Below are 18066 nucleotides of genomic sequence, written 5' to 3'. Positions count from 1 at the left end.
GGATCTTAGGCTGGACCATAGTAAATTAAAAATTCTGAAAAAGTATCCAAAAATTAAAGCATCAATTCCTAGTTGTGATTCAAAGTTGATTTTCTCTTCTAGGAGCAAGCAAATAAAAATATAGCCATATACATGTAATTTTACATGTATTTATAGTTATATGCTGAGCAAGGAGATCTACCAGGAGATAGCTAGTGTTAGATGTTCAGCTTTGCTATTGCAATATTTTGTCATTTTTGTACACAAGGCCAAGGTCTTGGGCCACAGACAAGGCTATAGATCCTACGTTCCAGCTTAGAGCATTCAGCTTTTTTTTTTTTCTTTTTTTCTCCAACATGGAATGTCACACAGCCTTGCTTCAGTCACTGAAGGAAAAAAAAAAAAGACAAGTAAAAAATTCAGCAGTATGTTTGTTACTAACAGCTGCAAGACTACCAGAAGAGAGTTCTCCCACCCTCCATATTCATGGAATGCATGGAATCTCTATTAAAATTTATCATTATGAATGCAAAATTATTAACCTTACAAATTTGAACTTATCAGCAAGGAATCGAAGGTATATGGATTTTTCAAAAGTTAGAAAAAATTAAAAAGGGGAATAGTCCTCTCTACGGTCTGGGCCTCCAAGATGACAAAGAAAAGAAGGAACAATGGTTGTGCCAAAAAGGGCCACAGCCATGTGCAGCCTGTTTGCTGCACCAACTGTGCCTGATGTGTGCCCAAGGGCAAGGCCATTAAGAAATTCGTCATTTGAAACACAGTGAAGGCCGCAGCAGTCAGGGACATTTCCGAAGCGAGTGTCTTTGATGTCTATGTGCATCCCAAGCTTTATGTGAAGCTATATTACTGTGTGAGTTGTGCAACTCACAACAAAGTAGTCACGAATCGATCTCATGAAGGAGAAGGATCGAACACCTCCACCCCAATTTAGACCTGTGGGTGCTACCCCATGACCCCCACCAAAGCCCATGTAAGGAGCTGAGTCCTTAAAGACTGAAGATGGACTATTCTCTGGGAAAAATAAAATGGAAATTGTACTTAATATTACATGCTGAGTGTATCTGTGCCACCTAGGGTGAGAATTTTGTGTGTGTGTTAGACCAAGTGTGAAGTGACACAGTGTATTTTCATGGAGAAGAAAGCTTATTCATGTAAATCAAATCTTAATTGTTTGCAGTCACATCCTTGGCCTCACAATTTGCATAGTTGTGTCAAATAAAGGGGGTGTAGGCATCTGAAGAAAAAAAGGGCAATATAGGTGAGCAGAGGGAATCAGTGAAAGGTCTCTGGATTTTTACCCCACAACATGGTATTTCTTTCCTCTTAGCCTGCAATAAAAACTATGACATACAATACTACTTACCAAGAATTTAAAAAATGTATTCAAGCTATGAGAGAGAGGCCTGCCTTATTTAATCAACAAACATGCTCAGACCTCTTTGTCAAATGAGTTTAAAAGTTTTTACTGGCTGGGCTAGGTGGCTCACGCCTGTAATCCCAGCACTTTGGGAGGTTGAGGCAGGCGGAACTCAGGAGTTTGAGACCAGCTTGGGAAACATGGTGAAACCCCAACTCTACTAAAAGTACAAAAAATTAGCCGGGCATGGTGGTGTGTGCCTGTAGTCCCAGCTACCCAGGAGGCTGAGGTAGGAGGAACACCTGAGCTTGAGAAGTTGAGGCTGCAGTGAGCTGAGATCGCTCCAGTGTACTCCAACCTGGGCGACAGGAGTGAGACGCTGTCTCAAAAAATAAATAAATAAATACAATAAATAAAAATATATATTATATATATAATATATATAAAGTTTTTGCTGTTAAACAACTTTGGATCTTATTAACTCTTTACAGAACTTTCTCTAAAGATGATATACACATTATTGAATGTTACTATTTTTTCTATCACCAAAATTAATGTTCGCTTTCCTAGGGTTTCAATGCTGGGTTCGACTTCATACATTTATCTTCCATAATTATTGTAAAAAAAAAAAAAAAAGTTATGTTACAGTAACAAAGATTTTACCATCTTAAGGTTTGAATTTGGATCTTTGTTAGAAAGAAGCTCAATCTGGACTCAAAAAGCCAAATCTGAGTTTGGGCCAATGAATGTTTTCAGTTGTATCTTTGCACACATATACATGTATCCACAAACAATAGACCTCTCTTCCCTAGAGATGAATTTTTTAAGATTCCAAGCTCCTCCCCCTCACAGGTCCACAAATGAAACATCTGTGCACATACACATGCACACACACACATACACACACAGAGAGTCAATAAAACACTGCTCTAAATCCAACAGTCTAGAGGCAAATGCTGCTAATATCCTACCATTTATCTTTCAACTGTTTAAAAAAGTTATTCTTCTCAAATATAACTGAGAGCATGTTTTACACACAACTGCATTCAGATTTCTCTTGCTTTAATACAAAGTTGTATTTTCTGCCTTGCCTAGTTGAATATCTGAGAACCTTTGGTAAGGAAGTCATCATAAAGCATCAAGAGGGAGGCCGTTTCAGTGAGGTCATAGTGAAGAAGAGAGAAGGCAGATATAGTTATAGTGAAACAAAATCTGGTCTTGGATAGAGTGAAACAGTACCGCTTTAAAAACCTAGAGGCCATGGCAAAGAGACATATAGCGAAGCAGGGTGATAAGCCTGTTGCTGTCACGTGCCATCAGTTTTCTGGTTTATTTGATAAATATGGCACAGACTCAGAATCAGTAAGAAGTAATGTGTCCAGATCTAGCTATAACAATTCTAAAGTACAAGATATAAAAATTGTCAGCACACTGAATGCAGTGCACTTGTGCCTGAAGAGAGAATACCTAAAGGGTCAGGCTATATTCCAAAACACCAATCATTCAGGTAACTAAGACTGGAACCTGTTTAATATTTTCAAATACCCTTTTTCCTGGGAAAAAGCTAAATAACTGAGACATCAGTGCAATATCCCTTATGTTAGTATGGGATATTAGTTAGTATCGGACAATAAATTTAGCCTTTGCATTTTTTAAAAGAAAGACATACTATAAACATCATTAGAAATCAGACTTGTTTAAAATTATTTCATTATATAATTGTCTATTTTTTTAGCTAAAGAAAAGAACTCAAGAATATACATTTCTCAGCCAATTATTTAACATCCAGTGTAGGTGAGAATGAGAGAATATTCATGTGTTATTGCTTACCATTTGTGTAACACAATTGGCAATATCTACTAATATTTTAAATGTTATTATAAAATAGAATTTATAGAAATAGTACTATACAAAAGATTCTCAATGGACCAAAGCAGGCTTAAACTCAGTCATAAGAAGAGGAATACAATTAAAACTACACTGAGAGAGTATTTTTCACCTAATGAGTTGGGAAAGTTATAAGGTTTTGTTTTACACATTTTATGAAAAACTGTGGGAAACAGGCACTCTAATTCATTAACTGCTGTTGAGATGGTCAATTACTATAACCTCTATGAAAAGTAATATCTAAATTATAAATGCACAAACCCCTAGCAGGGCCAGTAGTACCACATCTATTAATTTTTTCCACATATAAACTTGCAAGTACAAAATGACATATGGATACAATTATAACACTGTTCTGGCCAAAACTGGAAACTGTAATATTCACCAATGCAGAACCGATTAAATGAATCATGTACATCTATACAACGGGATACTGTATAACCATCAAAATGAGGAAGCTCCTTACAAATATGTGAGACCTTCAAGATAAAATAAATGCAAATATAAGATGTTGAACAGTGTTTATAGTATGCTGCTAATTCTTTAACAACAAAAAAAGTGCGTGTGTGTAGAAAATACACTTGTATTTGTTCATTCAAGCATTAAAAACTTTCTAGAAGAAACTAGTAATAGCATATGTTAATACTATATGGTGAATGCAAGACAGGGTAAATTTTACTGTATAACTTTTTCACACTTTTGACTTTTTTTTTTTTTTTTTAACAGGCATTACCTGTCCAGGCTAGAGTGCAGTCATGTAATCACAGCTCACTGCAGCCTCCAACTCCCAGACAAAGCAATCTTCCTGCTTCAGCCTCCCAAGTAACTAGGACTATACATGTATGCCACCATGCCTAATTGTTTTTTTGTCAAGATGGAATCTTGCTATGTTATCCAGGCTAGACTTGAACTCCTGGCCTGAAGCCATTCTCCCACCTCAGTCTCCCAAAAAGTGTTGCGATTACAGGTGTGACCCACTGCACCTGGCCACTTTTGACTTTTAATCATGATAATGTATCACTTACTTTAAAAAGTTAAAGATTCTGGGCTGAGCACAGTGGCTCACGCCTGTAAACCCAGCATTTTGGGAGGCCCAGGAGAGCAGGTCACCTGAGATAAGGAGTTTGAGACCAGCCTGGCCAACATGGTGAAACCCCGCCTCTACTAAAAATACAAAAATAGGCTGGGCGAGGTGGTGGACGCCTGTAATCCCAGCTACTCGGAAGGCTGGGGCAGGAGAATCGCTTGAACCTGGGAGGCAGAGTTTGCAGTGAGCCAAGATTGTGCCACTGCACTCCAGCCTGGGCAGCAAGAGAGAAACTTTGTCTCAACAACACCAAAATAAAGTTAAAGATTCTACCTCTTTGCATGAAGGTGTTCAGTGCTGTACTGGTTGACAGTAAAATATGGAACCAACTCAGACATTGACATGGGACTAGTTAATAAATTCTGCAACATGCATGTAACAGATATTAAAAGAATGAGATGTTTTGCACATCTCATGTCTCATAAAGATAGTCAAGATACATTGTTAAGTGGAGAAAAAAGGTTATAAAGCAAGAATTTTGTTATAATAGTAAGTATAAACATTTTAACACTCAAAAACACGTCAGTACATACACAGAAAAATCTGGGAGAATATACAACAAAAATAACAGTTTCTAGGAAAGGAAAGAATACAGGAAGTTTGCACTTCTACAATTCTACAGTTCTATAATATCAAAATTTCTTTACATAAGCATTAGAAGAAAAAGGAAACAATAAAAGAATTAAGTTTTAAAGACTATAAACTACAATTCTCAAGGCCAGGCACGGTGGCTCATGTCTGTAATCCCAGCACTTTGGGAGGCTGATGCAGGAGGATTGTTTGTGGCCAGGAGTTCAAGACCAGCTTGGGTAACATAGCAAGACCCCTATCTCTACAAAAAATAAAAAATCAGCTGAGCATGGTGGCACATGCCTGTGGGGACTCCCAGCTACTGGGAAGGCTGAGATGACAGGATTGCTTGAGGCCAGAGGTCGAGGTTGCAGTGAGCCGTGATGGTGTCACTGCACTCCAGCTTAGGCAACAGAGCAAGACCCTGTTTAAAACAACAACAACGACAACAAAAACCAACAAAACAATACTCTATAGGGGAACATCAAAAAAAACAGCAAATACTTTCAACAACTAAATTTTAGTATTGACAGAGTCGTATTAGTCAAATAAAGTTTAAAAAAAAAAGGTAAAACATATCTTCTAGTACCTGTTAATACTAGAACAAAATAGGCTTTCCTGCGGTTTTTTCTTGGACGTAAGAAGTAAAACGTTTTAGAAATTTAGGATACTCTCGCTTTGCCACTGCCCTTAACACTGAGGCTGGTGCCCATCCTCCAGGGTTCACTGCAAGATAAAGGAAAATTAAAATGTATTAAGATACAATTCTCCGAACATATGTGAAGCACTTAATTTGTTCCCTTGCTTTTAAAATATTCCTCACAATGGACCAATTAGCATCTTTTTTTTTTGAGACGGAGTCTTGCTCTGTTGCCAGGGTGGAGTGCAGTGGCGCGATCTTGGCTCACTGCAACTTCCGCCTCCGGGGTTCAAGTGATTCTCCTGCCTCAGCCTCCCGAGTAGCTGGGATTACAGGTGCACGCCACCATGCCCAGCTAATTTTTGTATTTTTAGTAGAGACAGGTTTTCACCATGTTGGCCAGGATGGTCTCGAACTCTTGACCTCATGATCCGCCTGCCTCAGCCTCCCAAGGTGCTGGGATTACAGGCTGAGTCACTGTACCCGGCTGGACCAATTAGTATCTTTTAAGTCCCAACCCTTCATTCCTTAACACTATCCATCAGACATAATCAGACAGCAAATAAGAAAGCATTTATAACCTTTCTACAATGTTCTTGGTTCCCAAAATTAGCTGCAAAAATTAGTATAGCACCACTTAAGGTTATTTAGGGCAGATTTATTCACAAATCTGTACTACAATTAAGTAGTAACTTACTCAGGTACAACTGTTTCTTTGAACATACTAGCAGTTATGGCCCTGTATAAAGAAGGTTTGACTTTTGATGAGAGAGGTTGCAATGATTACTCCAGGTGCAAAGTAGGTGAAGTAAGGACCCAAAGCAAGCAATGAAAAGACCTATCCAAAGTGAAAGAAATATGTAACTAGCAACTAATAAGGACTAGGGAAACGCTGACTCAGAAAACAAAAAGCCTGACAATGAATGCCGAAGAGAAATAAATATGTAACTAGCAATTAATAAGGACTAGGGGAGCATTGATTCAGAAAGCTAAAAAGGCTGACAATGAGTAAAAGAACTCTTAACTTCCTTCCCCACTGTTGCTTATATTCCTAATAATAAATCTATGAGGCAAATATCTAAGAAAATGGTGCTTAAATATGAAGGCTAGGTTGAGCGCAGTGGCTCACGAGGTCAGGAGTTCAAGACCAGCCTGGCCAAGATGGTGAAACCCCATCTCTACTAAAAACACAAAAAACTAGCCAGGTGTGGTGGTGGGCACCCATAATCCCAGCTACAGAGGCAGAGAATCGCTTGAACCCGGGAGGCGGAGGTTGCAGTGAGCTGAGACTGCATCACTGTGCTCCAGCCTGGGCAACAGAACGATACTCCATCTCAAAAAAAAAAAAAAAAAAAAAAAAAAAAAAAAAAAAAAAAAAGAAGGGTATATGACAGTGACCTAGGGATAAAGTTTTAAAATTTTCCTATCCAGCTCTAGCTTCAGAAATACTCATATAGTAGTAGTTCCAGGGTGAAATTCAGACATCTGTATTTTCAAAGATTCTCTAGTAATTCTGATACACCTTTCTCCAAATTAAAAATTAGTTATCTAATGGATAAGAACTAAAAAGGCATTTGTCCAAATTGTTGTCATATAGGTCATGATCAAGAACAGCCACATTACCAAAGAGCAAAAACAATAAAATACATACCATTAGCTACATATGTAATCTTGCATAGAATGTTGTCCCTGCTAATTTCCTGATTTCCCTCTGGTGGGCTTACCAAGGTTTGACAAATCATAGCAACATTTATTTTGGCACGGACACATCGGTTGTTTAGCTGCCAAAACAAAAAACAAAGCATTAGTAGATACCCAGTATTTTGTAAACTCTGCTGGTTTAATATTATATTAGGTTAACCAAAATCGTAACTCTTAAAAATATCTCCAGTGAAATCTTATAAGCACCAAGCTGATATGACACCAGGATTCCTCCCCACCCACTTTTTTTGGGTACAAGGTCTTGCTCTGTTGCCCACTCTGGAGTGCAGTGGTGCCATCATAGTTCACTGCAGCTTCAAACTCCTGGGCTCAATCATCCTCCCGCCTCAACCTCCAGAGTAGCTGGGACCACAGGTGCACATCACCAGGCCTGGCTAATTAAAAAAAAAAAAAAAAATTTTTTTTTTTTTAATAGAGATGGGGTCTAACCATGTTGCCCAAGATTCCCTCCTCTTAAGTAGTAAATGGAGCTAAATTGTGGTAAACACCAGAGGCTTGGCTGGTAGTTGATAACGGCTTAAGAGAGAACTATGGGAAGTAGCCTACTGCCCAGTGTATGTGCTGCCCTTTTGGCTGTTTTACCAAACCTTAGAAGGAAAGGTAAACGGCTCTGGTGGAATGTTCATAGTCATGACTGTTGCCCTGAGACAACACATGGGCTATACTGTTCCTAGCAGTCAATCCAACATAAAATCTAAGAAGCATTATCAAATCAAGTATTGTGTATGGGCTGTGTTTATCATCTTTGTCCTGCATTGTGTATTTAGCTTTATATTGTTTAATTATACACATTTATATACATTGTACTTACAGGAGCACTGTCATGATCCACAGAAAAATTACAAACTATCCAAGTTTCAGGGTCATTTTCAGTCAAGGCTGGTATCTTTCGAATGACAGAAAGATATAATACGTCTCGCTGAGAAGCAGGCCACACCCTCTGTGGAGAAGTAAAAATCTTCTGAAAAACAGATCTAACATGGAACTAACAAGAGAAACGTAATGCCAATAAATGTCTTAATTAAAGGTAAAATCTCTCAAATTTTAAATGGAAAGCATCTGAGGATATCTACCAAATGATTAATTATGAACAGAGTTAATAGCTTTGCAGAACAATATAAAAAAGGAATAATGTTCTATTTTTTTTTAATTGCAGTAAAATATATACATGTATAATTTGCCATTTTAACTAATTTTTAGGGTACAATTCAGGGAAATTAATTACATTCAGTGTTATGTAACCATACTGCTATCTCTGAAATTTATCATCATCCCAAACAGAAACTCTGTACCAAGTAAGCAACAACTTTCCATTCCTCTCTCCTCATACTCCATGATTATGTTCCGCTTAGATTCAAAGATTTAAAGAAAAAAGACTTATTTGAATCAAATCACATTAGAAAGAATTCTAAGTCACTTAAATATTTCAATATTAAGGTATGCAAGGGGAAACATACTATGGGAATGACATGGAGCCTAGGTCTTCAATAAATGGGACTACCTACTTTAAATAAAAAAAAAAAACTTTTATCCTATTTAAGTTACTTTTATTTTGGTTAACTTGTATATGTATCTGGACTAGTCCTTGTTATGCAGCGTCATTCCTGATTACTGAGCAATAAACAGCATAAAATACAAATCATTTGCAAGATGAAATGATTCATTTTTTAAAGATACAAAATTTCACATAGTTGACAAATATAGTGTTGGGTAAATTGTGTGGAGACAGTAAGTAATACATGAAGATTTGGTAAATTTAGACCTAATGAATACAAATCCACAGGATGATAAGATAGAAATTTAAAGAATGAGAATGACTTAAATATCAAGAGACCAGTAGCCCTCTTTTAAGACCATATTGCAAAAGATGTCAAATTTAAAGGGAAAAATATTGTAGTGTAAATAACACTATAGACTTTGAGTCTAAGCAGAACATTATTATGGAATGGGAGGAGAGGGGAATGGAGAGTTGTTGTTTAATGAGTATGGAGTTTCTGTTTGGGGTGATGATAAATTTCAGATATAGTGTTAGTGGTATGGTTATATACGTTGTGAATGTAATGTGATTTTCTTGAAAAAATGATTCCAGGACAATTTGTTTATTCCAAGAATTGGCAAATAATTATAACTGTAACAAATTTTGTTACATATAAGATTCATTATTTTAATAATTTTTAGTTTTATTTTTCAATCCTGATACAACTTACATGACCCTCCTTCCATCTACTATTTATCTAGTAGAATACCTTCAGCAGATTCTTTTCCATGATGGATTATTTTCAGATAAAAAGGTTCTTTTGGTTCTAAATTACTGGTCATTTATCTTCATTCCAAATTATAGGGTGATTAATTAATATTCTGATATTTACTAAATTTTAGATTTCAAATTAGACTTCAAAATTTGTATGCTGAAACCGAATCTTAATTGTTATGCATTTCTGAGCAGCTACCGTGTAAAATTAAGTATGGCTCCTAATTATTAGATATAAGATGTCTCAGATGACAAGACTGAGTTTAAGAAATACATAACAGATTTATAAATTTTCATATACTGCACTCAATTAAAAACCATTTAAAAAAGAAAAATGAAGCATTCACTGAATTGGAAAAACGAAGTACCTATTAAATCATTATATTTCTTTTATAATGTTTAATACTGTTTTTGGTGGATCTCTCCAAAATTTTAATTCTTTTTATTATGGTATATACATTATGTTATTGGGCAGTTTTCAGAAGAGAAAGAGCAGAATAAGGCAAGAGAAATATTGATTCTATAATTTTAAATATCAAGAATAGCAGAAGAAGAAATAAGGTGAAAGGGAACTAATTTAAATTATGTTTCTGTGTGCTCTGGTATATGACTAACCTCTCAAGTCATGCTCTGTGATTTTTCTTTGCTTTCAGATAATCCATTTACTTTTTTATCTATTAGTCTTAACATAGGCTAATACCATGCTAGCCATTACCCTTATTGTTGTTGTCACAGGAAGCTATAATTCACTTTCATATTTGGTAACTATCATTTTACCTCTTATAGAGACTAGACACTAGAAAGGTATTTAAATGGGTTTCAGTATTTCAGAAGGCTCTTTTCTAGACTTAAACTGTGTATAAAGAAAGCTAAAAGTGTGACATACACCAGTAGTTCCAATTATTTGAGAGGCTGAGGCAGGAGGATCACTTGAGCTCAGGAGTTTGAGACTAGCCTGGGAAATACAGCAAGACCCTGTCTCTTTAAAAAAAAAAAAAGGAACTAACAGCTGATCTTTATCAAGCACTCTATTTCTAGATTGTATCTCTCAGATTCTTGCCTGCACATATTTCTGTTTTGAACAAGTTGATATACCTTTCAAATACATGACATTCATGAATCATTAATAAAGTCTTCGGATTTTTGTGGCTTTTAATAACCTCCACAATTTACTTTAGAGAATCTATATGTCTAAGTTTGAACTACACTGAAATACTTCTAGGATGAATGAAGAGATCTTTACCTTGTGTGTTTGATAAATGATGATTGCATTATCAGCTAATGTTTCCACCACATGAAAGTTTTCTATAGTTGCTGAAATGAAGAGAATAATAAAAAGATATATTATCTTTTCCTAGAATGTGATCAATTCACTTATGTTGAAAGTCAAGTACGAATGGACAGTATGGTAAATTGAACAGGATCCTGCCCTATCTAGGTTACATCCAAATGGAAGGTAGCTAATACTTAGTATTATGGTTACAGATTAGGGATGTGAGGTCTGATCACCAGGAAGCCTCATTTCTTTGGCCCAGTATCTATCTTCCACAGCAAGAAAGCAATTCTAATCACTACTGCATCACTGAGGCACCAATAATTCCCTAACACTAAAACCCTTCCCTTTTCCCTAATTTATTGATGTTAAATAAATTGTTATATCTAATCTTAGGTGGCTATTTCTGTGAAAAAGGGATGTCAAACTGCCAATGATAAACATCTGATGACGTTGAGAAGTATCTATACTTAGGAAATTTTGTGTCTAAGGGGAATACACACTAAGAATAACTCTAGGCTAGGTGCAGTGGCTCACGTCTGTAATCCCAGCACTTTGGGAGGCCAAGGCAGGTGGATCACCTGAGGTCAGGAGTTTGAGACCAGCCTGGCCAACATGGCAAAACCCCATCTCTACTAAAAATACAAAAATTAGCTGGGCGTGATGGTGTGCGCCTGTAATCCCAGTTACTTGGGAGGCTGAGGCAGGAGAATCGCTTGAACTGGGGAGGTAAAGGTTGCAGTGAGCTGAGATCATGCCATTGCACTCCAGCCTGGGCGACAAGAGCGAAACTCTGTCTAAAAAAATAATAATAATTCTAAAGTAATCACAAAAGGATTCACCTAGGATTTACCATGGAAACAGTTTAGGAAAGAGTAGATGATGAAACAGAAATCTTCAATTTCAGTCTTGGCTTCTCCACCATATAGCTCTTGCTGCCTTTGACAAGTCACTTTGCCTATCTGAATTTTACTTTATTTGTATTTAAATAAGCAATAATAACTACCTATCATTGTAGGATTACTGAGGTTATTGGATCAAATTACATACTAGGAAGCATTTCATACACTGAAAAGCTCTATATAAATGTATTGCTAGTCCGCTATATGATTTTCTAAATACTTTCTATGTTGACTTTGTAAACTATGTATGAGATGCAGAAAACTAGGTTGGATTTGATATTAAATTCAAAATAATAATTAGATTAAAATATATTAATAATGACAGCTTACTTTCCCAGTCATTGCGAACGTCAACATTCCAGAAATAATTGCAGACCTCATGTCCTGTGACGCCTTTAACTGCATGGGTAGCTTTTAAAGGATCCAGAACAATCCCATTTTCTTCTACTTCTCTTCTGTATACCTAAAGAGAACATAATTCCGAAACTGTTTGAAATTTAAAAATCAAGCCCATAAAAGCATGAAAGCATGCTTTTAAATATAGCTGCTCTTTAGATTTTTATGGAAGTCTATTTATAGAACATATTCTGCTAAAAGAAAATTAAAAATTTCAAATTAACAGACAAAAAAGTACTTAAAATTATAAATCCAAGGTAAACTTCATATAAAAACATGCATATGTGATAAATGACTTATTGTGAGTTGTTTAAAAATAAATGTATCAATTTGAATTAGGCATTATTTACCAAACATTCTCAAAAGACTGTTTAACATGGCTAAGAAAACCAAATAAACCTGGCTAGAATATATTCTCCTTGAAGATACTAAATGAAGGCTGCTTTGCTCAATGCTGTATCCCCAACATCTAGAATAGTATCTGAAACACAGTAGGCAGTCAGTTATTTGTTAAATCAATGGCTGAAAGCTAAGATGGCAAAAACATAAATACAGATCTATCTTGCTTTAAATACTGAGGTTACATACCTTAAATGCTAAGTAAAATTAATTATTTTAAAATTAAAGAGTTTGCTACTTTAGATAATTATGTGATAAATACTCTTGAGAAATGAAGAAACATGTCATCATGGGGGAGAACCAAGTGGCAATTTATGAAGGACCTATGGGGCTAGACACTGTTAGGCATTTCACATAGTTTCCTCTTAGAGTATCTCTCAACAGACTACCTTCCCCTACCTATTTATTACTCATATTATTGGGACCACCGTTTTCCCAGCTACCCAAACTAGAAACTCTAGACTTTTGATTCCTCCCTTTACAGTTCACACAGCTAGTAAGTTTTTTACTATTCTTTTTTTTTTTTTTGAGACGGAGTTTCGCTCTTGTTGCCCAGGCTGGAGTGCAATGGCGCTGTCTCGGCTCACTGCATCCTCCGCCTCCCAGGTTCAAGCGATTCTCCTGTCTCAGCTTCCTGAGTAGCTGGGATTACAGGCGCCTGCCACTACGCCCAGCTAATTTTTGGTATTTTTAGCAGAGACAGGGTTTCACCATGTTGGCCAGGCTGGTCTCGAACTTCTGACCTCAGGTGATCTGCCCACCATGGCCTCCCAAAGTGCTGGGATTACAGGCATGAGCCACCGCCACCAGTCAAAAACTGTCCTTAATAAAGCATAGCAGAGATGATTGGGGTGAGGCAGGAATCTATTGACACCATGGCACTGGCAGTTCCTAGACGTGGTGCCAAAGGTGCAGAGCAGGGAGGCCTCTAGCTCACATTATTATTTTTTGTCTAAAATGTCTTTTCTAAGACATCCAACAGTTTGACTTTTCTACTGTTCTAGGTAGGCTTTCATCACTTTGTGCCTGACTCTTTTAAGTAGTCTGCTTGCTCTCCAGTTTCTTCCCTATCAGCTTGATCTTCTTAAAATTACACTTTTCAGGCCAGGCACGGTGGCTCACACCTGTTATCCCAGCACTTTGGGAGGCCAAGGCGGGTGGATCACCTGAGGTCAGGAGTTCGAGACCAGCCTAGCCAACAAGGTGAAACCCCATCTCTACTAAAAGTACAAAAATTAACCAAGCGTAGTGGTGGGTGCCTGTAATCCCAGCTACTTGGAAGGCTGAGGCAGGAGAATCACTTGAATCCAGGAGGCGGAGGCTGCGATAAGCCAAGATCATGCCATTGTACTCCAGCCTGGGTGACAAGAGCAAAACTCTGTCTCAAAAAAACCAAAAAACCAAAAAAACATACTTTTCATACAGTGGCTAGTCTACTGTTATAAACAATTGTTATAGACAATAAATATTCTCTTTAGAGAGTAACTTTATGCTTCCCATAATCTAGGCCCAATTTCTCTCTAACGCTGTGGGCTGTAGGAGTACTTATTTTCTATTCCTCATTCCAGGTAGAGGGACGTCATCCAGACCCTCACTCCTGGCTTCTCTTCAGTACTTCACTTCCTCCTCCCTAGAGGGAGGTGACTCTACGGTGACTGAATGATGACTACAGAAGAAGAAATAAGGCAGGTCTGGCTCAACCTTTTCTTCCGCAAAGAGCATATATCCTGGCCTGCTTCTGTAGTGAAGGTTTGTGATTATCCAGCAATGCCAGGAACATGCTTAATTCTGGAATAACAAGACCCTGTAGCAGCTGATCTCAAACTATTTTCTACAATCACCTTATCAGAATTATAGCTAACATTCTGGTATCTCATTTATCTGTCTCTTTTATCTTATGTCTTAATTTGTTCCTTATTTAAGGGGAGAGGAAATCCCAGCATCTAATATTATATCTTATTTGCTAGAATAATTCTGGTCAACATAGATTATGCAAAAATCCCGACTAAAAAGTTTGCTTTCAAGTTTTTGCTCACATTATAATTTTTTTCCTAAAATGCCCTCACCTCACCCTTGTCATAACTGTTTTTATTTCCAGATGTAGTTCAAATGCTTCTCTGCATTGTAAAACAATCTAATTGTTTCAAATCACAGAGATCTTTCTTTTCTGATTTGAGCGGCACAAATGTGGCTCATTGCAGCCTTGACCTCCCTGGCTCAAGAAATCTTTTGCCTCAGCCTCCTGGGTAGCTGGGACTACAAGTGTGTGGTATTGCACCCAGCTAATTTTTGTATTTTTTGTAGAGACAGGGTTTCACCGTGTTGCCCAGGTTTGACTTGAACTCCTGAGCTCAAGTAATCTGCCTGCCATGTCCTCCTAAAGTGCTGGGATTACAGGCATGAGCCACTGTGCCTGGCCAATAGTATCTTTTAAATGTCAATATTCTTTTCCCTTAACTAAAGCTTTAGCTTGGAGAGTGTCTTATTATCTTTGTATCTTTATTTAGCATAGTTCCTTAGGAATGAGAGAATCCAAAATTCAATGTTGCTTTTGCTTTTCAATCCATCTCTGTATCTCTCCATCCCTGCTCTTATTTTCTGTCCCTGTGTTTAGGGATGTAAACAAGATTAACTGACCAATGTCCAAATATCAAATAAAGGTGTAGTAAGAGAAGGGAAAAGAAGGAGGGTATAGACCAAAAAGGGAGAGAAACAAAGTGTCATCTAGGCACAACATTCAGTATGTTAAAAAAACAAAACAAAAGGAAATATCCAAATAAAGAACCATCAGCTAATTGTGACCTGTTCATATCTAATTCTCCAAATTTTATTTTCTTCATGGCCTAGTCAAAACAGAAAGGTTTAATCATATATTTATATTATAATCATAAAAAACTTTAGTAAAGGCAAAACCAGAAAAGCAAAAAGACATTTTATTGCTCAATATATGGTACTGCTTTGATCACATGTAATAACTTGTTTTAAAGGTAAGTTGAAAGTGCTATCCTTATTCATATCAATAGTAATGATAATATGACTGAAACAGAGATGCCTTTGGCAATCTATAACATTTCAGGGGGAATTACCTTCATTTCTCCTTCTTCTACAACCAACTGCCAATTGGCATCTCCGCCTACATCCTGTAATGAATAAGTCATGTGGTTCTGCACCATCTCTTCAACCTTGAGAGGGGAGGAAAAAGGCATGAGAATCCAAAAGGTATGTCATAGTCTCTAAAACAGAATGGTATTCAGTTAACTTCAGTTCAGAAATGGTGCTCTTAGTAGCTGAGCAACCAAATGCACAAAGGTTAGTAGGTTTTGCACAGTGTTTGAAGAGTTTAGTCCACATTCCAGATACCCAGGGTAATGACGAGACAGAAATGAAAAGAAGGAAGATGGGTCACTCAAGTAACACATATTGGCCTAATGTGTATCAAGTGACCAAAATAAGCATTTTCTAGAAAAAAGAAATAGAAATAGAAAAAAAGAAATATTCCATTCTATATCATAAAACAGAGATGATGTGTTAAAGTATAAAATAATGGAAGAGTAGAGATAAAGGGGGGCACAGAGATCATCCAGTCTAATGTTCCTATATTTAAGACTATGTGGAGTTATCAGGAAGGTCTGATATGAACAAAGACATATATAGAGAGAGCATATCTTTGCTTATATCTCTGCTCTCATATGAGCAAAGATACACAAAGATGAGCAAAGATATATATGTATATGTCCTTCAATACAAAAAGATTTCAATACAAAAAAGATGAAAAACCTTCCTTATGCCACTGATAAACCTCTATTTTATCATGGAATATAAGCCAATTTAAAAATAATCAAACCTTAATTTATTTGATTCCAATTTCTTTGTTCTAAATTATTTTAGGGACAATGCTAATATTCATATATGCAAGCATTTACATATAATCACCTTTTAGTTCATTCTTTTTAAATTTCTAATAATTTCCTTTTAAAAAATTTTTAATTTAAATTTATAACTTTTTACTGATATTTAAATGTAACTCTTAACTATCACAAATTGTCCTTATACATTTTATGTAAATAAGCAAAGAAAGTTGAATATTTCACACTGCCAGAATTCTCAGATTTATTGGAGAACTGAAGTGATACAAAGATTGTGGAAACAAAGTAATTTCATTTTATGTAATAAATATATTAGAAGACAGAAGAGCTGGAAAATATATATATTATACTTCCATTAAAATTTTATCCTTAAGTTTATTTGTTTTATATAAAGTCTATTCTGTTCATTAGGAATATAGAACAAGAATCAGTTTTGAACATATTTCAAAGTAAATAATCAACATCCCCCCCCCACCCCCCAGAGACAGGGTTATTTTGTCATCCAGGTTGGAGTGTAGCGGCACAATCATAACTCACTGTAATCTCGAACTTCTGGGCTCAAGCCATCCTCCTGCCTCAGCCTCCTAAGTAGCTAAAACTATAGGCCTGTGCTAACGCCCAGCTAATTTTTTTTTTTTTTTAAGAGACAGGGTCTCACTTCGTGGCCCAGACTGGAGTACAGTAGTATGATCACAGCTCACTGCCACTACAATTTCCTGGGCTCAAGGGATCCTCCTGCCTCAGCCTCTGAGTAGGTGGGGCTACAGGAGTGCACTACCACACCCAGTTAATTTTTTGTAGAGACAGGGTCTCGCCATCTTGCCCAGGCTGGTCTTGAACTCCTGGTCCCAAGTGATCTTCCCACCTTGGCCTCATTAACTGTTTTAAAAAAGAAACTCACTCTGGGAATACAATTTTCTATACCAAAGGATATGTTATATGTGATAATGATGTATACTTCTGCTACCTCAAGTTTCTGTATCTTAAATGCATTTTTGATTACTGAAAGCAGGTATGGCCTTAAGTGTCTCCTGATTTGTCAATCATCAAAAAGAAAATTTTTGATAAAAATGCTGAGATTGTATAATCTACTTTTGTACTAAATAAACACTAACAATATTTTATTCCTTTATTCATAATTCTCAAAACAGTGTGAGTTACTGATTTGACAGAAATTTAACTAACAGGACATTCTACAATTTTACAAAGCCTTGGAAAATATAACTTTTGGTGTTGCATGGAGAACCTGTGCACCTTTATAATTTCAGAATCTGCTTTGGGAGGGCAAGGATAACTAATGCAGGATTCCAAGTTACTAATATACACAAAATGCATCTGATTTCCAAAAAGAAAAGTTCCAGTTAGTGTGCATAAATAAAAGTAGCATTGGCTTGATTCATTTGTCTCTGTCACATTGTGATTAGGAGAAATGTTTACTCTTCAGATCCCAAAATCTTAAAAATCTTTAGATTTGAGTATATCTTTGAGGTAGGAAACTAGCAGTTAAGCACACCTGTATTTATTATGAGATAAGAGACAGAAAGAAATGCTTCCCCCAAATAAACCCTACTTTCAATAGGTTACTTGTGAAAGAAGAATGTGAAGAACAGAAGAATTTTATTCTGTTAAAAGACAGGATTGGGTTTAAAATAATTTTTTGTTTTTTATTTATTTTTTATTTTTTTTATTTTTTTTTATTATACTTTAGGTTTTAGG

The 18066-nt window shown here is 36.4% G+C and overlaps 1 protein-coding gene across 2 annotated transcripts in view; it reads right to left on the bottom strand.

The window, feature by feature from the left end:
* Positions 1 to 352: 352 nt before the first annotated feature.
* CERT1 (ceramide transporter 1) overlaps positions 353 to 18066 on the bottom strand; it is a 140988-nt gene continuing 123274 nt past the window's right edge. The window contains exons 13-19 of one of the 2 annotated variants that reach the window (XM_055253146.2): positions 15571 to 15666; positions 12020 to 12152; positions 10758 to 10828; positions 8075 to 8203; positions 7193 to 7322; positions 5491 to 5627; positions 353 to 365 (exon numbers count right to left, since the gene is read on the bottom strand). In XM_055253146.2, the coding sequence (XP_055109121.2) occupies positions 5500 to 5627; positions 7193 to 7322; positions 8075 to 8203; positions 10758 to 10828; positions 12020 to 12152; positions 15571 to 15666 (687 nt within the window). In that variant the 3' untranslated portion in view covers positions 353 to 365; positions 5491 to 5499. Of the gene's footprint in view, positions 366 to 3037; positions 5628 to 7192; positions 7323 to 8074; positions 8204 to 10757; positions 10829 to 12019; positions 12153 to 15570; positions 15667 to 18066 lie in introns of those variants that run through there. The other variant, XM_063623149.1, reaches the window with a different exon arrangement.

The sequence above is a fragment of the Symphalangus syndactylus genome, chromosome 18 (assembly GCF_028878055.3).
Source record: "Symphalangus syndactylus isolate Jambi chromosome 18, NHGRI_mSymSyn1-v2.1_pri, whole genome shotgun sequence".
NCBI classification, from domain to species: domain Eukaryota; kingdom Metazoa; phylum Chordata; class Mammalia; order Primates; family Hylobatidae; genus Symphalangus; species Symphalangus syndactylus.
The sequence above is the reverse complement of the archived record's forward strand: the minus strand, read 5'-3'. Positions and strand labels throughout refer to the sequence as shown.